Here is a 24335-nt window from a genome sequence, read left to right as displayed (position 1 = left end):
CCTCCCGGTCCTCGGCGCCCACCCCTTCCCGCCGCCCCGGACCTGCCACCGGGGGCGCTGCGGCCTGCGGGACCCGCCAGTGCTCGGGCCTCCGGGTGACCCGCGGGTAACCGGACGGGCGAGGACGCGCAGCGCCGCCACTGCTCTGGGTGGAGAGCGATTTGCTGTATAAAAAGCAAAATAGCTCCCCTCGCCGCCTTAGGTTTAGGGTAAAAATGACCCACATTTTTTTTCCGGAAACTGAAAAATACCCGAAGCTAAATAATCGCTTTTCACACCAGCACCTGGAGAGATGCGCAGGTAACATTTTGATACATTTCCTTCCAGTCTTTTCTCCAGGCACAGGTTTTTTGTTTGTTTGTTTTAAAATGGATTGTATAAAACGCATCAGGCTATGTGACCGTATATCTGGCATCTCATACTGTTTTATCTAGAATCAAGTGATAATAATTTTACCATATTGGTAAATGTCATTGCGAACAATGCTTTTCTAAGAGTTGTACATAGTTCTAAGTGTGGATGAACACTAACACACGTAACCTATTGTTACACACTTCGATTATTTGTATAGACAACACGACAGTTTTGAATCTATTTGGTGGTGCTAATGACATTTAAAAAGTTCTAGTAACCCCACAATCTGTAGATAAACACTGATAACATCTCAGTGTTTCACTGCCTGGAGTTTTCCACACACATAGCCATAAATGCATCTTTGCACCTATAGAAAATGAATTGTATAAATGAATATACATATGAAAATGCTTATTGAAAATGAATTGTCTTGAATATACATATGCATTTATACACAAAAATCCATGAAACCTCCTCCTCCAGCACCAAACACATAAAAATCATGAGTTCTTAAAACAATTTCATTGCAGTGTTTTTAAAAAGTCTGGCAGAGCAACAACCCTAGGAGACAGGTTGAGGACCTGGTACTGGAAGAAGGTTCCAGTGAATGGGTGTAGATGCGAAGAAAAGAAGACCAAAGACAGTGCCCTGGGTGCTCCAAGATTAAGGGCCCATGGACAGAAGCATAAGGAGCAGCTGAAGCCACAAGGGAAAACCAGGCCAGTGTGGTCTAAAAGCCAAGGGAACCAAGTACAACTCATTGTTGTTTTAATGTATATGTTTATTGGCATTTGAGTCCTGTGGGTTTTTTTTTTTTTTTTTTTTTTTTTTTTGGTACTAAGGATTTAACCCAGGGATCCCTATTCCTTTAGTTTTTATTCTGAGACAGGGTCTTGCTAAGTTGCTTAGAACCTTGCTAAATTGCTGAGGTTGGCCTTGAAATTGCCATCCTCCTACCTCAGCTTCCCAAATTGCTGGGGTTACAGGTGTGCCCCACCATACCTAGCTGTGAATTTTCTAGTCCTATCCTTTGACTGTATTTCTTATATTTATCTTTCTTTTCTTTTTCTTCTTTCCTTATGTATATGGGTACATGTGTGTGCTAGGAACCAAACCCAGCGCCTTATGCATTGCTAAGCCCATATTCTCCCACAGGTACACTACCAGCCCATCTTTTCTTCACTTTTAGGAGCTCTTCATATGTTCAGACACAAGTTGTTTTTTGTTTCTGTTGTTTTTTTCCCCCCACTAGGGATTAAATTTAGGATTGTTCTACTACTGGGCTACATCCTCAGTCCTTTTTATTTTTTTATATTGAGACAGGATCTGGCTGGCCCAAAACTTGTGATCCTCCTGCCTCAGCCTCTTAAATTGATGGGATTACAGGTTTATGCCACCACACCTGGTCCGTGTGTATTGTTTTTAATGGGACACATTCGGTATACTACTTGTAGCCCATTTTATAAACATATTTTCATGTTAACAAATATCAACATAAGTGAATTTCATGCTTCTTTTACACTAGGAAAAGTTCAAAATACCATTTTCCAAGCTGGGCACAGTAACACATACCTGTGGCCTCAGGGACTCAGGAGGCAGAGGCAGGAGGATCACAAATTTGAGGCTAGCACATCAATGTTCATAGCAGCTCAATTCACAATAGCTAGATTGTGGAACCAACCAAGATGCCCTTTAACTGACGAATGGATAAAGAAACTGTGGTATATATACACAATGGAATATTACTCGGCCATAGAGAAGAATAAAATTATGGCATTTGCTGGTAAATGGATGAAGTTGGAAAATATCATGCTAAGTGAAATAGGCCAAGTCCAAAAAACCAAAGCCCAAATGTTTTCTCTGATAAGTGGATGACGATATATAACCAGGTGGGGTGGCAGGGGGAAGAGAAGAATGATGATGTAGATAAAAATGGATGATGTAGAGGAAAATTGGGTGAGAGAGGGTGGGGGATGGAAAGATAGTAGAATGAAACAAACAGTATTACCCTATGTATATTTATGATTACATGAATGGTGTGAATTTACATCATGTACAACCATAGAAATGAAAAGTTGTACCCCATTTGTGTACAATGAATTGAAATGCAAAATGCAGTCTGTAAAAATTTCAAAAATTTAATAAAATTAAATAAATAAATAAATAAAAAGTGGAAAAAAAATTGAGGCTAGCTTGAGCAATTTAGTGAGACCCTAAACAACTTAGTGAGACCTTATCTTAAAGTTAAAAATAAAAAGGGCTGGGGATGTGGCTCAGTGGTAGAGCATCCCTAGGTTTAGTCCTCAGTACCAAATAAATAAATAAAACCTCAAAATATTTTTAATTGCCATTTTCTAGGAACCCAATATGTAATCATTCAATAATTGACATTTTGCTTATTGAGCCCATCAGATGTCGGGCATCTCTGCTCAAATGCCTGTTTTGGGGGCTGGGGATACAGCTCAGTTGGTAGAGTGCCTGCCTCACATGCACAAGGCCCTGGGTTTAATCCCCAGCACCACAAAGTACTGAGGATTGAACCCAGTACATCCCCAGTTGTTTTTATTTTAGGGTCTTACTAAGTTGCCAAGGTTAGCCTTGAACTTCAATCCTCCTGCCTCAGCCTCCCAAGTGCCCCTTCTCTTTAAAGTCTGCAGATATTGTAGATACAGAGAAGCTACCTTCTGTATTGAAACATAATGACTCAATACACATATCTCCATGTACACTTTTATCCTCTCCTTAAATGAAATCCTTAGAAGTGGATTATTAAGGTCAGTGACCAACCTTGGTCTTGGATCTATGAAAAATGCCTGGAGACTGGAATAGGTGAATGACCTGATTCCTGTCCTTTCAATAGCTCAGTTTAAGGAGATAAGTGAGGTTGTGGCTCAGTGGTAGAGCATGTGCCTCGCATATGTGGGTTCGATTCTCAGCACCACATATAAACAAGTAAATAAAATGAAGATCTATCAACATCTAAAAATTAAAAAAAAAAAAAAAGACTCAGGAAAAGGGAAAAGGAGATTTCAATACAAAATGCTATTCCTCCCAATAGTCCCTTCTTAGGAATTTATTCTATAGATAAGCAGCACACAGGCACCAACAGATGTACTTGCTGTAATCATTGTCAAAGCTAATAACCTAGTCAGGTGAGGTGGCACACACCTGTAATCCGAGCTGTTTGGGAGGATTTCGATTTCAAAGCCAGCCTCAGCAACTTAGTGAGGCCCTAAGCAACTCAGTAAGATTCTGTCTCTAAATAAAATACAAAATCTGGAGATAAGGCTAAAAATGTTCAGCATTAGGGACTTGAGTAAGCACAGGTCATTATGGTACTAATATGGATCCATCTCTAAGTAAAGAGAAGAAAGAAAGGTATGGAACAATGTTTCATATATTGTTTTTGTAGGTTTTTTTTTTTTTCTTTTTTCTTGGTACCTGCAATTGAACTCGGGGCATTTAACCACTGAGCCACATCCCCAGCCCTATTTTGTATTTTATTTAGAGAAAGGATCTCACTGAGTTGCTTAGCACCTCGCTTTTGCTGAGGTTGATTTTGAACTCGCGATCATCCTGTCTCAGCCTTCCAAGCCACTGGTATTACAGGCCTGTGCCACCTCAGCCAGCTGTTTTTGTAGTTTTTTAAGTAGAGGCATACATATGCTTGTAGACATATATTCCTGCATTGTTCAGTAACTCCATGTGGCTATGGAGCCCTTGAAATGTGGCAAGTTCAAGTTGAGATATTCTGTGAGTGTAACATGCATACTGGATTTTAAAGATATCCAGATTTTAAAGCTACCTATTGGATTATTATATTATATAAAATATAATAATTATTGACACGTAGACATACTAAAAGTAACCTCCCATGTTCCTTTTTACTTTTTTTGGTAGAAGGGATTGAACCAAAGGACACTCAACTACTAAACTACATCCCAGGTCCTTTTTATGTTTTATTTTGAGACAGGGCCTCTCTAAGTTACTGAGGCTGGCCTCTAATTTGTGATCCTCCTATTTCCACCTCCCAAGCCTCTGGGATTACAGGCATGCTCTACTCTCATTTTCCTTTTTTTTTAAAAAAACATGGTTACTACTGGAAAATTTTAAATTCCATACTGGGGCTCACATTCATGCCTGCCATTACATTTCTTTTGGCAGTAGACTATATTTAGGAGAATATGTAACAAATTTACAATAGTAGCTGCCTCTGGGGAGGGGTCCTAAACACTGGTTGCAGGGGAACTGACTTTTTCCCTGCCTTTTTGTAACATTTAAATATTCACCTTTGTCTGAATCTGTGGTGCCATGTAACCATTTTTGAAAACCATTTGACATAGCTGGGTGTGGTGGCCCACGCCTGTAACCCAGCAACTCAGGAACCTGAGGAAGGAATATCACAAGTGGGAGGCCAGACTGTCAAGACTGTGTCTAAAAATAAAAATAAAAATGACTCAGGAGGCTGAGGAAGGAGGATCACAGGTTTGAGGCCAGCCTCAGTAATTTAGCAAGGCCTTAAGCAACTTAGTGAGACCCTGTCTCAAAAATTTAAATAGATACATACATACATACATACAAAGGTGTGGGAATGTGGCTCATTGGTAAAATTCCCTCTGGGTTCAATCCCAGTACCAAATAAATAATTAATTAAATAAAAGAAGGGCCGGAGTTGTAACTTGGTGAAGAGCACTGGCCTAGCTTGCAGGAGACCCTAGGTTTGATCTTTAGCACATATACATACACACACAACAACAAAACATTAAACATGTCATGAGCCAAGACAGAAAAACCCTGGGGGTGGGGGGCATCCCACAAAGGTTATGCTGTGTGGGAGCTGACTTGGAGAATCAGAAGGGATTATGGAAACATGAAGAAGTATATGCACCAATTAAAAACTGTGGAAATAATTTTTAAAAAATAGTATCATAGAGTAAAATAGCATGGCACTCTTAAAGGTAACTGACAAGCTTAAAAATGATTTATTTAGTAGCATTAAAGTTTTCATTACAAGTCAAAACAACACCACCAAGAAGTATGTTTCCTGCTCTTCTGCCCAGGCCCCAGGGGGCACATCAGATGTTCTTGAATGAATCTAGAGTTTGATGTGCTAAGACCCATGGTGTTTGCTTCCTTGGGAAGATGGAGCCTTCTATAGTCCTCTAGTGTTCTGAACAGGATGTGGCTGGATTTGGTCCTTACTATGCTGGTTGTGAATGTTTCTTTTAACTTATTTTTATGGACTGGCTTTTTGTTTTTTGTTTTTTTAATCGAGCACATACTCCATGATCTAATTGGCAAAAGGAGATTCAGCTAGACACACAGAGCTGATGTATGGGCCTCCACCTGTGGGATACCAAAGGATTCCTGGGATTTGCAGAATCCACACAACAGGTTTCCCCCTCACATACCCTGTGGGGATGTGTGTGGGGGAGGTGGTGGGGAGGTGGAGCCCTGCTGTGTGGATTCTCTAACTGAACCCTCAGGGCCGGTTTCATTGCTAGTCGTTGGGGTGGGAGTTCTCACAGTGCATTCCCCTCCTCCTGGAGCTAAGGCCTTTACTGTACAGAGGAGCTGAAGATTTCTAGCTTGAGACCCAGGGAGAATGAACAAGAAAAAAGGTATTGCCAAGGATAAACAAATCTATAATAAAAGAGAGACAGGAAGTCATTTAGAGGTTAGTTATATTTGTGGAAGGGTTGGGTATGGAGATTGGACAAAACAGAGAGTCATTGAAAATGAATAGGACATTTTTTTGTGGGGTAAAAATGATCTAAAATTGTGATGATAGTTGCACAACTCTGGACACACTAAAAGTATTGAATTGTATACTTTAAACGAATAAATTAAATAAACCCCCCTACACACACACACACACACACAAATAAGGTATTCCGGAATGCCTCAGCAGTATAGTGCCTAGCATAGTGTAGGAGCTGGGCAAAATACTGAGAAGGAAAGGTCACAGTTCCTACCTTGGTCCCTCCTCTCAGAGGCTAAGGTCTTCCTTCTCACATTTGGTGACCCACCTGGTGCCCACTGACCCCACCAAGTCCTCCCTTTTGTCACCTCCACCTAGTGCCCTAGGACAAATAGTTGGGACTGCAAGGGAAAGTGTGCAAAACTGTACTCAACTCCAGCTTTCCCAGCTCCCAGCAAGGGGCCGCCTCTTCCCTGAGGGGATGGGATGCAAAAGCTAGCTTTTGGGTGCCCTCCTTCCAGGCAAATGGGCTTGGCTGGAAGATGATTAGATAATTAGAAGATGATCATTCTAAACTAATGACAAATTCAGCCTCCCTCCTCATCAAAGAAACTCCAATTAAACAATATGGTGTCATTGACACCAAATTAGCCAAGCCATTAATGAGATGAGATACTTCTTTGGTCGCTGACACCCCCCAAATTCCCGCGGCATAAATTCAGGCCTAAACCGAGCGCTGAGGGTTTGTAATCCCAGCTACTGGGGAAGCTGAGGCAGGAGGATCGCGAGTTCAAAAACAGACTCAGCAACATAGCGAGATTTTGCCCCAAAATAAAAAAATAAAAAGGGCTGGGGATGTGGTTCAGTGGTTAAGCGCCCCTGAGTTGAATCCCTAATACCAAAAATAAAAAAGAAAAGAAAGAAATCCATGCCTAGTCCAACTGTGAGAGATTTCTCTGGAGTTGCCAGGAAAAAACTGGGTCAGGTCCAACCTGGGGGTCTCCCCCAAGTGCGAGTCAGTTCCGATTGAGTCCCCACAGCCTGCCCACCTCCTGCGCAAAGGGCTCGGTCTGCGAATTACGCTCTGCGGCTGCTTGGCGTTGAGGGTTGCGTGGACAGGTAGGCTGCTGGGATCAGAGGCTCCTGGGAGGAAGCATATCCTGGCTCCACTCGCCCAATCGTGTGACCTTGAAGGAATTAATGAACTTCTCCATGCCTCAACGCCTCTGTCCCTAAAATGGAACAGGGAACGCAGACCCTCAGCACAGCTGTGTTTGGCAAACTTCCTGGAGCCAGGTGGAGCATCTCAAGGTTCCTCCGGTGATCGTGCGCAATGTTACACCGCTGCGGGGCGGGCGGGGGGGGGGGGGGTCCTTCTGATGCCACCCTAGGAGGTCGGTGCTTCCTCTGGGGGTGTGTTGCTCCACACCTTGTCCCAAGAGGCGCAATTCTGGAGATCAGGATCCTGGTGCCCCCGGGCTGGGGATGAGTGGGTGTGCCTTAAACCCCAAATCCTGTGCCTCACCCAAAGCCTGGAAAGTGGGCGGGCTGGGTTTGTCCAGCCTAGGCGATGCTCACCCGGCGGGCCCCGCCCTCGGTCCCGCCCTCCTCTAACCCGCGCCCCCATTGGTGGCGTCCGGCGGCGCGGCCGCTGTTATTTTTCGAATATATAAGGAGGTGGAGGTGGCAGCTGCAACTAGAGGCTTCCCCGGCAGCAGCTTGAGTCCTGCGTCCCTCCACCCCTCCCCACCCTCCCCGCATCCCTCTCCCCCTGGGCTCCCTCGCTCCGGGTCCCGTTGCTCTTCCTCCCTCCCTCCCTTACTCCCACCCCGGCCTGCACCCTCCCTGGTCCCGGCCAGCTGTGCTGTGCGTCTGTTGGCCGTCCTGCGCCGGGCCCTGCAGCCAGCCTTCTGCCCGCCCCGCAGCGATGGAGGTGCCCCAGCCCGAGCCTGCGCCAAGTTCGGCTCTCAATCCTGCCGTAGTACGCGGGGGCGCCCAGCGTCCAGGCCACCTCCCGGGTCTCTGGCTGGGTACTCAAGGCCTCTTGGGGTCCCCGGAGCGCGCTGCCTCTTCCTCTCCGGTCACCACCCTGACCCAGACCATGCACAACCTCGCCGGGCTTGGCAGGTAAGACGCCCGGAGGAGGCCGGGGCTAGGATCCTGGGACACTGGGCACGGGAGACGAATCCACAAGGGAGTGGGGAGGCTTCCGGACAGAGCAGAGATACCCTTGCCCCTGCTTCTGGAGCCCGGGGTAAGGGCGCTGAGACAGATTGTGGCTCACACCCTCCAGGTGACCTGATAGGACCCTCTTTTCCCCTCCCCCTCCCTCGTTGTGTCTCTACCACGCTGTCTCCCTAATCACTGTCCCAATAGCCACCATTTTGCCCCAGGCAGGGAATCCCGGACCTGGAGGGGGAACCTGAGGATGGCAAAGCTCTGATTCTCAAAGGTTCAACCCTCTGCTTCCTGCCACCCCCCCCCACTCCCATTTTGCCCCCAGGGATAGCGATTAAAGAAGGATCCCGCTCCCTAAGCAAGCCTGTAGGGTGTCGGGAGGGTGCAGGCTGGGTTGCCAGCAGCAATAGAGACCCAGGTCTTGGCCCTTCCTCCGGGAAGGTGCTTGAATGGGTGCGGGTCCGAGAGCCGGGAAGGTTCTCTAGCGCTGCCCCTCTCTGACCCCCAGGCTGGTGTCAAGCCCAGCCTCCTTGCTCTTGTTCCTGGGCTCATCTCTCCCTGCACCTGGGAGAATCTTTCCTAAACCAGTCAATCCAAACAAGACAATTAATAGATGGAGCTTTGTTGACCTGAGAGGAGTGGTAGATCTGAGGGGATTACCTCCCACAAGTTCTTCCCTCAGCAAGCCTGTTCTTCCCTGACTCCCTGGGACAATGTGGAGGCTGGGTGGGCCCTTCAGAGGTGGTGGAATGTGGGAACGTGGGCCTACCAGCCCTTGAGTCCTACATTTACCTTTCTCCTTCCTTGGGTCCCTTCTTGGGTCCCTTCTCCTTCCCCAGCGAGACCCCAAAGAGTGTCCTAGGGAGCCTGCCCTTTCGAAGTCGTCTGACACGCCTATCCCTGTCAAGACGGGCATCTGAATCTTCTCTGTCATCAGAGTCCTCTGAATTTTCTGATGCAGGTGAGACCCGGGGTCTCTGGGGACCTCTCCAAGTGCCAGGAGGGTGGGGGAACCGCCTGGGCCTCTTGCCTTCCCTGTCAATCAGATTAACATCCTTCCGACAACCTGGTGGGCCTAGCAACCTCCCCCACCCTGCCCACAAAGCTGGAAGACACACCTCTGGTGAGGCTCACCACGCCCAACCCAGTCAGTGGAGAGGTGGGAGGGTGGGGCCTTCTGCAAGGTGAGATCTTACCTATTTAAAACCAGGTGCCAAGATCTCTAAACCACAGCCCCACCTGGAAGGCATTTACTAAAAGTTGGTCTTTTAGAGCATTCTTTTATAGTCTAGAATATTTTTCTAAAAAGCCACTGTGTCTTCCAAATTATTTTAAATCAATTTAAGAAAAGTGCTTGGAAAGCACTGTGATCTTAAAAACATGCATAGAGGAGGTTCCCATAGGGAGTGAAGCCCTGTGTCTTTTGATGGGCAGTGTGTCACCCTCAGGAACCATGTGTAGGTTTTTGTTTTGTTTTTAAGGTGTCCAGATTTAAAATAGAAATAGGTTTCTTTTTCTTTTCCTTGGATGCTGTGGGGAAAGTATACAGAAAATGCTACTTTCAGATCAAGGTGCTCTGTCCCCTTAGGTCTCTGCATGGATTCCCCCAGCCCTATGGACCCCCAGATGGCAGAACAGACGTAAGTAGAGGGGGGGAGATCCCTACTACAAGGATTCACCACTTACCTTTGGGAATCCTAGTTCTAACAAACTCAGTGGGGAGTCCAGGGAAAGTAGCCAGAGCCCTCAACATATGTCTGGGCTGGTTGACTTTCCTAGGCCTTGGGAATCTGTTCTGTTTCAGGGAAGGGTCTGCTCTTATGGGAACCAGATGAGAGTGGGCTCAGGGGTGGTAGGGACGGCATTCCCTGGGAGCAGAGGATGGCTCCCACTAACCAAGTCCTGTTTTTCAGTCCAACCCTATATGTTACTTCCCCCCCCCCCCACCCCATATACCTTTTGTATGGGCTGTAGAGGGACCTAAAAGTATGGTCCCTCTAATTCAAAACTTTAACGTGCTTTAGGCCAAATAGAGCACAGTTGGCTGCAGACTGATTTGGCCCTTGGCCCATCAGCAATCTCTAGTTTCATGACACTTTACTCTCTGGCCAACCCCTGGACCAAGCCCTTTGCTAGAAGAAGTAAAGAGCCGGTGGGCTCTGCTCTGGGCAGATATCTTTCCCTTTGTTAAGGGGCATGGGTAGTGCCTTCCAGAGCACAGCTGTTCCCATCCAGCTGTTAAGGCCCAGACAGATGGAGCAGCTGCCAACCATTACTGGGGGCAGCTGGGTATCCCCAGCCTGGGCTGAGGGGACTGTGGCTTTGGGTTTAGGGCAGTGATATTTCCTCCCTTAACTTTTGATCCCACTGGGCGGGGTGCAGGGTGTGTTCACAAACAGGAAACAGAATTGAGTGGGGGTGGAGGGGAACTGCAGGTTGTTTTTTGGTGGCAACACAGAGTTGCTCTTGTCTTACCCCTAAAGACCAGGTGCAAATTGGGAATGAAGCCAGTTAAGTTGGTCATGCCTGATGCCAAGTTGGCTGGGTACAGCCCTTTCTTGGGGGGACAAGGATACCCCTTGACACTTCGGCCCAAGGGGCAGGGGGCCCACCTCTGCACCTGCTCTGACGGTTATAGTTTCTCAGAAAGAAGCTGGTGTGTGTGAGAGCGTGTGCACACACACATGCACAAAAGCTCCTCGTGGCAGGTGGTCTCCAGTAACATAGCTGGGAGGCGGGGCCTATATACAGAAGCTTATGTCTCAGCCTCAAAAGGAACATCTGTTGGAATTCCTTGCCTGCTGGCCTCTTCTAAGGCAGGAGGAAGGGGTGGAACAGAGGCTGGGTCCTGGAAAATTCCATAGGAGGGAGGAAAGGATGTGACCCTGCACATTTGTCACTAGGGGGTCTGCTGTGGCAGACTAGGGCTGGCCCAGGGAGCCATTAAAGCAGGCCCCTGTCTTGGAAGGAGCCAGACCAGCTCCTCACACGGGGAGGAGAGCTCAGCCTTGCTGGCATTCACCCCTGAGTAAACTCATATTGCTGGATGCCCGTGGCTGTCATCACAGGGTGAATGGATGCCTTCCCTGGCAGCCATATGGTCCTGCTTAGGTGATTTGCATACAGGTGGAAGGCTTGCGTGCAGGCTGGCGAGACTGTTGCCTTGGTGACGCCTCAGTGACCCTGTGACCTGCCCCAGCTGTCTCCATCACTGCTTGTCTCTGGGCCCTCTTGCATTCAGGGAAGCCTTTAAAATTCCAGGCTGCCTCTCATCTCCCCCTCCCCAGTACCTGGGCCCCACTGGCAGTGGGCCTCTTCCTCCCCCTCCCTTTGCCTTGGCCTAAGCCCTGGTCCTTGGGCCTTATGATTTGGGGCCTGGTGCTGGGGTGGGTGATGGGCTGTAAAGGAAGAGGGTCACATCCTCTGTCTCCTAGGTTTGAGCAGGCCATCCAGGCATCCAGCCGGGTTATTCGAAAGTAAGTGTTCCTGACCCTCTCTACCCATGACAAGCTGGCCCCCAGTGATGTCAAGGGATCTAGGGGAGGGATATCCTACCTGCCTTTAGTCCCTGTCCCCAGGGACTTTCAGCCCTGACCTGTCCCCATTTCCTTCTGTAGTGAGCAGTTTGCCATCAGACGTTTCCAGTCCTTGCCGGTAAGTATTCCCTAAGACCCAACAGAAAACATACAAGTGCTGACTGAGTAGGGGCAGAGGCATCTCAGGGTCGCCTCCCAGTTGGCCGGTGAACATGGGGTTTCACAGGTGGCTGAGCAGGCCAGGGGAGTTGGAGGAGGGGCAGAAGAGAATAGGGTCTAGGCTGGTGGCCAAGAAATGCAGCCTTCTGTACCTGCTGCCCTTCCTGGCTCCCTAGGTACGGCTGCTGGGCCACAGCCCTGTGCTACGCAACATCACCAACTCCCAAGCACTGGAAAGCTGGAGGAAGAGTGAGGCAGGTGGCAGAGCTGCCAGCAATCCTGGGGAGGACAAAGAAAATGTGAGCTTCTGGAAGGCCTGAATGGGAGAACTCCAGGGAGAGAGGAGGGCACACCGGTGCTTCTCTAGCATCCAGTGATGCCTCCTCTCGCATCTCACCCACAGAATGGATTTGTCTTCAAGATGCCATGGAACCCCACACATCCCAGCCCTACCCATGCTCTAGCAGAGTGGGCCAGCCGCAGAGAGGCCTTTACCCAGAGGCCAAGCTCAGCCCCTGACCTGATGGTACATGAAGATGGCTGACCCTTTGCAGGGCCCTTAGGACACAGCTTGGGGAAGGAAAGGGTGGTGTGGGACCCCCCTAGGCACTGAGGATCTGTCCTCAGAAGGAAGGGGCTGAGGACTGACTCTGGTCCCCACCCCTGAATAAGCTGTGCCTGTTTGTCACTCTGGCAGTGTCTTACACCTGAGCGGAAGATAGAAGTAGAGGAGCTGAGCCCCTCAGCTCAATCCTGCTTCTCCCTGACCCCTGCTGAGGTGGCTACTGAGGAAGATGATGGATTTGTGGACATCCTGGAGAGTGACTTAAAGGTTAACAGTCTCAGCCCGTCCAGTCCCTATCTCTTTCTCTCTGGGCTGGCCCCCAGGGGTGTCAAAGGATCTAGGGATCATGCAGCAAGACATGACCTCATTTCAATGTCTGAAGGAGAATTTGAGGTAACTAAGTCACAGCCTGATCTCTGGCCAATCAGAAGGGCAGATGACTGGTGCCACAGTGGAAGGGAAGCCGGGCAGGGTGAAGGGACATGCACAGCCCAGTGCAAGCCCCAACAGCAAGTAGGTTCCTACAGCTTTGGGGGTCAGGGGTGCTGTTCTGGGTAGAGAAACTTACCAGGGTCTAGGAGGGCTGCTGGCCTGGTGTTTGCAGTGGTGGGGTGGGGGAGGCAGAGAAGGCTGTGTTGGAGGATTCAGGCCTGAGGGCTTTGACCTGTGCCTGTGGTTGTGACTGTGTCCTTGCCGATTTGATTTGATCTTAGGATGATGATGCAGTTCCCCCAGGCATGGAGAGCCTCATTAGCGGCCCATTGGTCAAGACCTTGGATAAGGAAGAGGAACAGGTGTGCCTCTGGGGTGGCCCCCTCAGAACTTACAGGGGCGAGGCCCTACCCTGCAGTGGGATTGGGGGATTGAGTGTTCTGATCCCTGACCTGCCACCCTTGCCAGGACCTCATCATGTTCAGCAAGTGCCAGCGGCTCTTCCGCTCTCCATCCATGCCCTGCAGTGTGATCCGACCCATCCTCAAGAGGCTAGAGCGGCCCCAGGACAGGGATGTGCCTGTCCAAAATAAGCGGAGGAGGAGCGTGACCCCCCTGGAGGAGCAGCAGCAGCAGCCTGAGGAACCTGTGAGTACCGTTCTCCTGGGACTAGGCTGTCACTATCACCTTGATGCCACTATCACCTGGGATGCCACCCTCTCGGCCTGGTTCATGGCAGAGGGTAGGGAACTGGTGGTGTCCTGGGCATGGCAGCCAGATAGGGCACTGAGAGAAGAGACAGCCTCGCTCCTGATCCCTGCACCCTTCTGCCTTGCCTTCCAGAAAGCCCGTGTCCTCCGCTCCAAGTCCCTGTGCCATGATGAGATTGAGAACATCCTGGACAGTGACCACCGCGGACTAATAGGAGATTACTCCAAGGTACAGGGTGGCATGGGGACCCCTTCCCTGGAGCTGCTTCTGTTCCTCCTCTCCCCCCAGGGGCTCCCTTTTATTTTTCCTTTGTTATCTTTGCGTCCTTTGTTCCCATGCAGACTCCTCCCTCTGGCTCTTCTTGGTCTCCTTTTACCCCAGATCTGTCCAGGCAACCATTGTACCTCAGCCTTAGAAAATATTTCCAAACCGATCTAACGTGTCTCACTCCTAGGCATAGCAGAACCTATGGAACAGGAAGCAGAAAGTTCATGTTTTCTATTACCTCCTTCATTTACTTCCCCTTAGAAGGTTGTTCCCTGGGTATCAGCCCCAGGAGGCGCCTCTTGGTTGCTATGGGAACCAGAGCTGAATTTGAAGGCCAAAGCAGGTGTGGCCTCTGGACTTGGGAGCAAAGCTCCATCCTTTTCAGGCTCCTGCTCTTACCAATTTCATTTTCTCTCTTCTTTCATGCCTTCCCTTCAGGCCTTCCTTCTACAGACTGTGGATGGCAAACACCAAGACCTCAAATACATCTCACCAGAAACGGTAAGCAGAGTTGAGTCATCTTCCAGGGGTCTTTAGACTGCTCTTGGCTGTGATCTCCCCTGGGGATGGGCTACATGAATGGCCAACAGAAGGATAAAGGCCAGCCCTTGGCTGCCAGCTTGACCTTGTAGCACCACTTCCTACAGATGGTAGCCCTGTTGACCGGCAAATTCAGCAACATCGTGGAGAAGTTTGTGATTGTGGACTGCAGATACCCTTACGAATATGAAGGAGGACACATTAAGGTGAGGTTGGGCACTGGGCAGAGGCCTGAGGACCACACCCGGCTCAGGACTCCTGCTGCAAGTCTCCATCAGTAGAAGGCCCATGTGTGCCTTCTCATGGTGGGGAACTTGCCCAGCAAAGATAGGGTATCCTGTCTGGGAACAGCAAGGGGGAGGGGTCTGCCTCCCAGACGCAGGGTCTGTGACCTCATCCCCAGCATCTCTGACAGACCGCTGTGAACTTGCCCCTGGAACGTGATGCCGAGACTTTCCTGCTGCAGCACCCCATCATGCCCTGTAACCTGGACAAGAGAATCATCCTCATTTTCCACTGTGAATTCTCATCTGAGCGTGGGCCCCGTATGTGAGTCCCAGCTTTGTCTGCCCATCTTGCTAGTGCCTGCGTGTCCTTGGCCTTTCCTGTCTAGACTTGTAGGTGCTAGAGCTGTTGGAATGACCAGAGGGATGAGCCCAGCCTTCAAGCCTGGGGCTCTTGCCCCATCTGATGGCCTGGAGCTTCTGACCTCTTTCCCTCACTATGAACAGCATTTGCCCCTTACCTCTCTGGCCCTTACCTAGTCTGCTCCAGGAGCCCCGAATGTATCTCTTGAATTGTGTCCTCTCATCACCGCTCCTGCTTCTTCTTTCCTGGTCTAGGCCACAGATTTCTCTACTGAATACTGTGCAAAGGTCTTCTAAAAATAAAGAGGTCACCACCTCCCTCCTGCCATCACCCCAACCTCTTTTTTGCCCAGTAAAGACCATCAGACTGGTCCTCTAATGGCTGACATTCCCGTGCTCAAAAGATTTCTGTGACTTTCCCAAGGCCTTCAAGGGAATGGGTGCAGGGAACCAGCCCCCTTATGTAGACCCCACCATGTGTCCAACTCTAATCCCCCTCATCCCCTCCCATGATGCTCCAGGTGCCGATTCATTAGGGAACGAGACCGTGCGGCCAACGACTACCCCAGCCTGTACTACCCTGAGATGTATATCCTCAAAGGCGGCTACAAGGAATTCTTCCCACAGCACCCGGTACCATGAGTGGGGGTGGTCACAGCTTCTGGGTGACAGACTGCAGGGAAAGGGCTTGGCCAGGTCATAGACCTAAGAAGAAGGAAGGGCTGGCTCCCCCACAAAGCTACCCTTTCCTCCATGTTGATGGACCCCTCCTTTCCTGCCCTAGAACTTCTGTGAACCCCAGAACTACCGACCCATGAACCACGAGGCCTTCAAGGACGAGCTGAGGACCTTCCGCCTCAAGACACGCAGCTGGGCTGGGGAGCGGAGCCGTCGGGAACTCTGTAGCCGGCTGCAAGATCAGTGAGGAGCCAGCACCCCTCCTGCCACCATCCTCGTCTCACGAGGCCCTGGTGCCTGCTGTACCATGGGCCCTCTGGAGGCCCCAGGTGCTATCTAGGGGAAAGACAGCATGGGTGTCCTGTCTGTCTGCCCCTGTCCCTGATTCCCCTCGTCTCACTGCAGTCATTTTCCATATCCTGGTGCCAACATCACCCATGGAAGAGCCCAACCCGGTGGGTTAAAACCAGCTCAGAGGAAGCATTTTGTGTTCAGCAGGAACCTTTTTGCTTTTCTTCCTTGTTTGGGTTAACTCTTTGTCTTCTTGGCCAAAAAAGCTCCTTTGTGTGTGTGTGTGTGTGTATGTGTGAGCTGAGGCTGCAGGACAGCCATGCACCTGAGCACGAGGATGGGCCAGGGCTGCCCCTGCCTCTCTGCAGGAGTCAAGGGTGTGTCTGCCACATTGCCTTTCCTTTTTCCTGTCCCTTTGTCCAAGCACCTCTCATGTAAACGTAAGCTCTTACTCTTTCCTGTTGCAGTATTACCTGCATGCTTCATTTGTTTGTCTTTTACCTGTCTGAGGACACAATCACTGACTGTGTAGTCTCCCCTTGTCCAGTTGGGGTTAAAGATTCAAATGTCATTTACCCCTTGTCCTGGCTTTCATTGCCCCAGAAAGGGATGTTATTCTTGGAAGTCCCTGGGGAAAGGGCTAAGGACTGAATCGGGAGCCTACTGGAGGCCCCACTGCTGTGAACCCTGGGGCCTGACTGGTCAGAACTTGCTGCTGTCCTGTCACAGATGGATGGATGGATGGATGAATGAATGGACGGATGGATGGCCATGGATGCATGGTGCCTTGCACACACATGTGCTTATAAATTGGAAGCATTTTGGTGAACATGACAGCCTGCGGCAGGAATGTATGTGTGAACAAAAAAGTCTTTACACTTAGCATTTGGAAATATTCAAGAAAAAATGTGGAAGCAGCTAAACCAAGGACCGAGCAACCTCTGGATTCTGAATCTCAAGGTGGGGGAAGGGTTGTGCTTGAAGGCCCAATGAGACATCTGTTAGGGTCTTGGTTCAATAAAGCACTAAGCAAGTTAAGAAAGCATTGTGATCTCTGGAATTCTTGGCAAGACCACAGCAGACCTCGGTGGTGGGACTGGAGTGAGAAGCAGGCCAGGAGAGGCTTGAAAGCTTCCTGGTGAGATATAAAAAGGGATGGGGATGTGACTCAGTGGTTAAGCACCCCTTGGTTCCATCCCTAGTATTAGGGGAAAAAAATATTAACAGGTCTGGGTGTAGTGGTGCACACTTGTAATCCTGTCTGTACTCCAAAGGTGGAGGCAGGAAGATCACAAGTTCAAGATCAGCCTCAGCAATTTGGTGAGGCCCTGTCTCAGAAAGGCCTGGGGACAGCTCTGGTAAAGTGCCCCTGGGTTCAAGTTCCAATTTAAAAAATTGTGGGTCTGGACACAGTGGCATACACCTATAATCTCCACAACTCCACAGGTGGAGGTAGGATTGCCAAATTTGAGACCAGCCTGGGCAACCAAATGAGACCCTGTCTCAAAATGACAAGCTGAGAACTCGGCATCATACTGAGACTTGTCTGCCCCACCCTTACTCCTGGTATCATAGGAAGGCAGCTGGATGCAAGTCGCACAGCAGATAATAAATAGCAGGCATTCTAGTCTGCCCAGGATTCCCACCCTATACCTCCCACCTTGGTCCCATAGTGGCCAACGGGGCTGGAGTGCTGACCTCTTGTGAGTATCCTCTTCCTGCGCTCTCCAGATCAGAACACTGAACAGGAAGGAGCGTGGACCCAATATCTACAACACCAGGCCTGTGCCATGTGCTAATGTCCGTAACCACATCTGTCCCCATCATGAACGATCAGAGTCATAGCTGCAGTCATGAGACACTTGGTTATGCTGCAAACACTTTTAGACATATGTCCTCAACCTCTGGAGAAGGACATTTAGCTCATTTTGCCAGAGAGGTGGGAGGTGGTCAACAGGAGCACTTGGTCAAATTGGGAGAAAAAAGTCCCCCCCACCCCCCAAGAGAAGGCCAATATGGGTACTGGCATCCACTTTGAGGGAAGAAGGGGCCTGGGCAAGGGGTGTTATGGTTTGCCTCTTGGCTTCTGACTCAGGCCAGGATCCTGCTTCTTGTGGAAACTTCGGGCAGAGGGGCACAGTGCCCCATCTCCCTTCCCCCAGCAGGGAAGCTTTAACTTTCTTCCTGGATGTTCTTAAAGGGAAGCAGATCAGGCAGAGAGGCTGTTTAAAATCCTGGGCTGCCAGCCAGTTTTCGAAGGTTGTTTTGCTGGAGCCGGGGCGGGGCAGGAATTCCAGCCTGCCAGAGCCCAGGAGCAGCCACGTGCTGTGCGTTCACATGGTTAAAGAGCTGTGTGGGGTTGGCTGGGCACTAGGGCAGGGAGCTGGCCCGTCCTGGCCTGGCCAAGGCAGCAGGCACCAGTGGGGTGTAGGGGGTGGGCATGGGGGAAAAAAATCTTTATCTGATTCATGGTCTGAATTGCACACCCAGTAACTTATTCAATGACAACGTTTAAGGACATTTTCCTTTTAAAAGGAAGAATGTTCAGATTTCATCAAAATCACACGTCATCAGCATAGACTGTAGACCTGAAGAACCACCACATCAGGTAAGGATATTTCTAGCATTTTAGGAGGTCCCTCATGTCCCTTCCCATGACTCCCACTCCAGAGGTAACCCCTATTTTGACCTCTATCATGGTAATTTGGTTAAATGAAATCATACAGTGAGTATTCTTCTGTCTGACTTTTTCATTTGGCATAATGATTTTGATGCTCATCATGTTCTCATTTAGCAAGAATTTGTTCTTTTTCATTGCTGAATAAGTACCTCATGATATGGATATGCATCCTTCAATTGTATTAGTTCATTCAACTTTTTTTTCTTTTGTATTGATTTTATTTGCAGGATCAAACCCAGGGTCTCACACATGCTGGATAAGTGCTCTACCAACTGAACTATATCCCAAGCCCTCTTACGTTTTGAAATTTTTTTAAAAGTTAAAGTATAGGTGGGTGCAGCAGCATGTACCTGTAGTCCCAGCTACTCAGGAGGCTGAGGTAGAAGGGTTGTTTGCATCCAGCATTTCAAGGCTGGCCTGGGCAATACAGACCCCATCTCAAACAGGCAAAACAAAATACAAACAAACAAAAGAAGAAAAGGGGAACACATACACACACACTCTCTCTCCCTGTCTTTTGCCATGTGATGCCCTACACTGCCTCAGGACTCTGCCAATAAGAAACTATCACCAGATGTGGTCCTTGACTTGGACCAGAACCATAAACCAAAATAAACTCAAAAAAGAGAGAGAGAGAAAAAAAAAAAAAAATTAACTGAACACAGTGGCACGCTCCAGCAATCACAATGATTTGAGAGGCTGAGGCAGGAGGATGGCAAGTTTGAAGCCAGCCTTGGCAACTTAGGGAGACCCTGTCTCAAAATAAAAAATTAAAAGGGTTGGGATGTAGCTCAGAGGTAGAAACCTCTGGGTTCAATTTCAGTACTGAAAAATAAAAAAAAAAAAGAAAAGAAAATTTAATGTTGATTTATATGTAGTAAAATTCACCCTTTTGAGCATATAGTTCTGAGATTTGTTTTCGTATTTTGTTTACCACCGAGATACATCTGAAGTCCTTTTTATTTTATTTTGAAACAATGTCTTGCTAAATTGCTTAGGGCCCCACTAAGTTACTGAGGCTGGCCTAGAACTTATGATCCTCTTGCCTCAGCTTCCCTAGTCACTGGGATTACAGGTATGTGCCACTATGTCCAGCTAGTTCTGTAAGTTTTGACAAGTGCATACAGTTCTGTATTCATCACCACAATCAAGATATGTGGGACACAACCCAGCACGTCCTGGAATCCCAGCAATTTGGGAGGCTGAGGCAGAAGAATCCTTGGCAACTTAGTGAGACCTTGTCACAAAATTTAAAAGGACTACAGATGTAGCTCAGTGATAGAATGCCCCAGTACTGGGTGGGAAAGATATGGAACACGTTCATCCTACTCTATTGGGAATTGAAAACTGTGCTGGAAATACATCCAGAAGTACAAGGTGTTCAGCTTTAGTACTTTCCCCACAGTTCTCCAAGGTCCTTACACCAAGTCACCTTCCCACCTGCAATGTCTGAGGGTCTTGTTCCACATTCTTGTCAGTCAAAACTGGCAAACTGTAGCCAGGCACAATGTCTCATGACTATCATCCCATGACTGGGGAGGCTGAGGTAGGAGGATCGCAAATTCAAAGCCAGGCTCAGCAACCTAGTGAGGCCCTAAGCAACTTAGCAAAATCCAATCTCAAAATAAAAAATAAAATGGGCTGGAGATGAGGCTCAGTGGTTAAGACCCCTGGGTTCAATCCCTGGTTAAAAAAAAAAAAAAAAAAGGTTGGCAAATTGTAATTTCTGTCTCTCAATGAGAGAATGTGATTTTTGTATATAGCAAAGAACTCTGGTAACTCTGAGGGCTGAACCCTTATACTGTCATGTGGCCACAGCAGGTGTTTGAGTGATGCAGACCCAGTCCTTTTTTCTGACTCCTATATTGAAAGATATAGGCAATATTTGCCTTACTCTTGATTTTTTTTCGGGGGGGGGGGGTGCTGGGGATGAAACCCAGGGGTGCTCTATCTCTGAACAACAATCCCAGCCCCTTTTTTATTTTCTTTTTATTTATTTATTTTTTGGGGTGCTGGGGATCGAACCCAGGGCCTTGTGCTTACAAGGCAAGCACTCCACCGACTGAGCTATCTCCCCAGCCCCCCCTTTTTTATTTTCTAATTTTAAGACAGAGTCTCACTAAGTTTTTAAGGCTGGTGGCAAATTTGCAATCCTCCTGCCTCAGCCTCCCTAGTAACTGGGATTATAGACATGTGCCAATATGACTTGCTTTGATTTTTTTCCTGTCAAGTCAAATTCTTTAAAAATCAGTGACTTAGCCAGGCCTGGTGGCACATGCCTGTAATCCTAGTGGCTTGGGAGACTGAGGTAGGAGGATCACAAGTTCAAAGCCAACCTCAACAACTTAGCAAGGCCCTAAGCAATTTAGTGAGACCCTGTCTCTAAATAAAATATAAAAAGGGCTGGAGGTGTAGCTCAGTAGTAAAGCATCTTTTTTTCAATAAAAAGGAAGCAAAAATCAGTGACTCTCTAGAGTTAATTAGCTCTGTGTTAAATGGCTTGAGTCCTCTGTTAACAATAGCCCATGACAATCTAGAAAACATGATTTCTATAAAGTCTTCATCCCTGATCCCTGAAATTGAACAGAGGGACACCCTTCTTTCCACAGGCAATAAAACTGTTGGTGGTACAGAAAGAAGTTTAGACAGGAAGGTCCATGGGCACACAGAATCTGGAAATAATCAGGAGACGACAATTGAGTAATGGAGAATTGCTGCTTTGCAGCTGTGAAAGTCATGCCTGGAGAGAATGTTGCACGATGTGAGTATTCACAATCTAGTGTTCAAAGAAGACAGTCGATTGTGGGACAGAAGGTAAGAAGCGTCCCCACCCTCCCCACACGGGAGTCTGTGTGGCCGCCAAGGAGTGTCGGGAGGGTGGCCCCAGCCCCACCCAACCCGCACTGGCATGCACTCCCCGAGGGGGGTGACCACAGCTGCCAGGCTCTGAGTCAGTGGAGCCTGGGGTGACGGGCAGGGGAAGGGGCCTCACGTGGCTGGGCCCACACTGCCTCGTGGAGCCTCTGGCTCTCAGCCCTGCAGGAAGCGTGGCTGTTTGAAAGGACGAATCACACATGGCCTGGTCCTCCTGGGGCCCAGCCAAGGCCACTTCCCTGAAAGGAGGGATGCAGGAGGGGGGCCTCCTGTGTTGAAACTGGGAGTATCAAGAAAGGAGGCTATCCAATCCTGGGGAGGGAGGCGGCTCCCGGGGTTGGGTTGTAGAGGGTAAGCAGAGGTGGGCTTGGGGAAGGGTTAATGACCTCTAGAGATCTGAGGGGAGAGGGACTGAGTCAGCCCTGTGGTAACCATCACCGGATGTGGGAGAAGGAGACACACAGGGGAGTGCAAGGGGCAGGCTGAAATCTATAAGTATGTACACGTCCCACAACACGAGTGCAATATCAGGAAAGTTACTTCATTTCACTGGGCCTCTACTTCCTCGTCCGTAAAATGGGGATAATAAAGCCTGCATTTCAAAGGGCTGCAAAGTGGATCAAATGATTTGGTGTAAGTAAAGTACTCAGAACCAGGCCCGCCTACAGGTGCCACAGAAAAGTCTGCTATGGCTGTTACTACCCAGGGCCAGTGTGGGATCAGGAGAGTTAAAAGCACAGCCCCAAAACATTTAATTAAAGGGGCCATTGTGGAGGTTACTCCCCTTTCTGCATCTGAACAAGTCCCTGGGTGATGGGCTACCAGAGAAACCCATCCCACCCAGTGTGCAGGAGGCAGGCAGCCTGGTCTCCAGTCTAGGTAGCAGTTAAAAAGCTATGGATGGATGTTTTGGGGAGACAAAGGATGGGAAAGCTGTCTGAGAGACCTGTAGGAGGCTCCCAGCACAGGGTCGTGCCAGCTCTGAGATGGCCCAGGAGGTAGGGTGGAAGGAGGGACAAGGATTGTCTGACTTTTGTTTCCTTTACTTAGGGCAGCCACAATCCACCCAATTTCAATCTGTCTTGATTCTCAAAAGAGCACATCCCCTCCTGCTCTTAGTTTCTCACAGTTTCTGTCTTACTCTCTGAGAAATGGCTAGTCACCCTTAACAGGGATTCAGTCAACAAGTCTACTGCTGGGCTGGGGGTGTGATCCAGTGGTAGAGTGTCTGCCTTGCGCGCATCAGGCCCTGGGTTGGATCCCCAGCACTGGAAAAAAAAAAAAAAAAAAAAAAAAGTCTGTTGCCTTTGGCAGGAAGATTCCACCTAATTGTTCTCCCTCCATCCAGAGGATGGTGGCTCAACTAACCTGGCCCAAGGTCTCAGGTTCTGTAAAGCTCATCAATGAGGATTCCCAGCTGTCAAGAACTAACAGGGCTGCCAGGTGGGGATGCACACCTGCAACTCAGGAAGCCAAGGAAGGAGGATCGCAAGTTCAAGACTTTCCCCAGCAACTTGATGAAACCCTAAGCAACTTAGTGAGACCCTGTCTCAAAATTAAAAAGGGCTAGGGATGTGACTTAGTGGTTAAGCGCCCCTTCTACTCTCCACCTACTCAAGCTGATAGACTTGTCAGTCTTGATAAACTCTGCTGCTTTTCCCAGATCAGTACCAACTTCTAGGTCCAGTTTATTCACCTCTGCTCCTCTTTTCTTCCTCGCTCTCTCCTCTCTCTCTCTCTCTCTCTCTCTCTCTCTCTCTCTCTCTCTCTCTCTCCCTCTCTCCTCTCTCTCCCTCCCTCCTCCCCTCCCTCCCTCCCTCCCTCTCTCTCTCTCTCTCTCTCTCTCTCTCTCTCTCTCCTTCCCTTCCTGGTATTGAGAACTGAACCCAGGGGTGCTATTACCAGTGAGCTACATCCCCGACCTATTTATCTTTTATTTTGATTTTTTTGTTTGTTTTGGTACTAGGGATTGAACCCAGGGGCGCCAGGTTCCAAATGCTGCAAGGAAACGGCACCGTTCCGGAGCCCAGGTTGCGGCTGCAGAAGCAACAAAGTCCGGCTAACCTCGGCCTCACCTCTGCCGCACCGGGTGCTGGAGTCGGATAACCCCGCCGGGCAACAGCGGACCGGGACAACAGCAGACAGAGTAGCAGACGGAAGACCAGAAGACCAGCGCCATATTGTCTCCTTCCCATTCTTGACTCTCTTGGGCCTTTCAACGCCTGTTTTTGGCTGTTCCACACTGTCTGTCTAGAGCCTGCCCCGGAAACCCTTGAGTACCCAGAGGATGTACCCAGCAGAATGAGCAAATGAGCACATGAATGAATGAAAAGTATGGTTTCCTTATATCTCAGGCCATTACTGTGCTTTGCAATCTTGGTCAAATTCTTCCTCTCTTGTGCCTCCAGGCTGGCTGCTATGGAGAGCAGAGTTCGTGCCTTAAATAAATGCTTTCCACTTGGCACTGTGCTGTGTGGCATGGACCACATCAAGGAGTCATTTAGTCATCAACTAAATGAGAGGCTGTACTTAAGGTTTCTTTTCATTGTGCTGGAGATGTACCTCAGTGGTAGTGCTCTTGCCTAGCATGCATGGGGCCTGAGTTTCTATCCCCAGTACAGAAAAACAAACAAACAAACAAACAAACAAAAAACATGTTTTAAGTCTCCACTTTGCCTAACTCAAGCCTTGCATTCTTCTGGTGCACAGGAAGGATTCTATCACATTCTTAGATCACTTGAAAACCAAACTTCAAAGAAAATATTTTAATAGAATTGTCACC

The 24335-nt window shown here is 48.8% G+C and overlaps 1 protein-coding gene and 1 long non-coding RNA gene across 6 annotated transcripts; both read left to right on the top strand.

The window, feature by feature from the left end:
- The first annotated feature begins 80 nt into the window (after positions 1–80).
- CDC25B (cell division cycle 25B) lies at positions 81–17062 on the top strand. 3 transcript variants are annotated; one of them, XM_079127863.1, is made up of 17 exons: positions 81–300; positions 7981–8182; positions 9073–9194; positions 9822–9873; positions 11668–11709; positions 11851–11887; positions 12105–12227; positions 12332–12454; positions 12626–12760; positions 13207–13287; positions 13394–13573; positions 13769–13864; positions 14342–14404; positions 14551–14649; positions 14859–14988; positions 15552–15663; positions 15815–17062. In XM_079127863.1, exons 1-17 carry the CDS (start codon positions 216–218, stop codon positions 15846–15848), a joined length of 1716 nt encoding a protein of 571 aa, XP_078983989.1. In that variant the 5' UTR covers positions 81–215; the 3' UTR covers positions 15849–17062. The 3 variants fall into 3 exon arrangements, with proteins under 3 accessions (XP_078983989.1, XP_078983987.1, XP_078983988.1); XM_079127861.1 differs by having other exon boundaries at positions 14859–14992; positions 15815–17061; XM_079127862.1 differs by lacking the exon at positions 11668–11709 and having other exon boundaries at positions 14859–14992; positions 15815–17061.
- A 226-nt stretch (positions 17063–17288) lies between these two features.
- On the top strand, positions 17289–23085 carry LOC306654388. Of its 3 annotated transcripts, none has more exons than XR_013761953.1 (3): positions 17289–18607; positions 21289–21493; positions 22902–23085. It is a non-coding gene; the product is annotated as an uncharacterized lncRNA (long non-coding RNA). The 3 variants fall into 3 exon arrangements; XR_013761955.1 differs by lacking the exon at positions 22902–23085 and adding an exon at positions 22604–22864 and having other exon boundaries at positions 17290–18607; positions 21289–21440; XR_013761954.1 differs by having other exon boundaries at positions 17293–18607; positions 21289–21440.
- Positions 23086–24335: the final 1250 nt, after the last annotated feature.

Source organism: Sciurus vulgaris, assembly GCF_902686455.1.
Source record: "Sciurus vulgaris genome assembly, chromosome: 2".
NCBI classification, from domain to species: Eukaryota; Metazoa; Chordata; class Mammalia; order Rodentia; family Sciuridae; genus Sciurus; species Sciurus vulgaris.
Note: the sequence above shows the minus strand (reverse complement) of the source record. Positions and strands in the feature narration are given on the sequence as shown.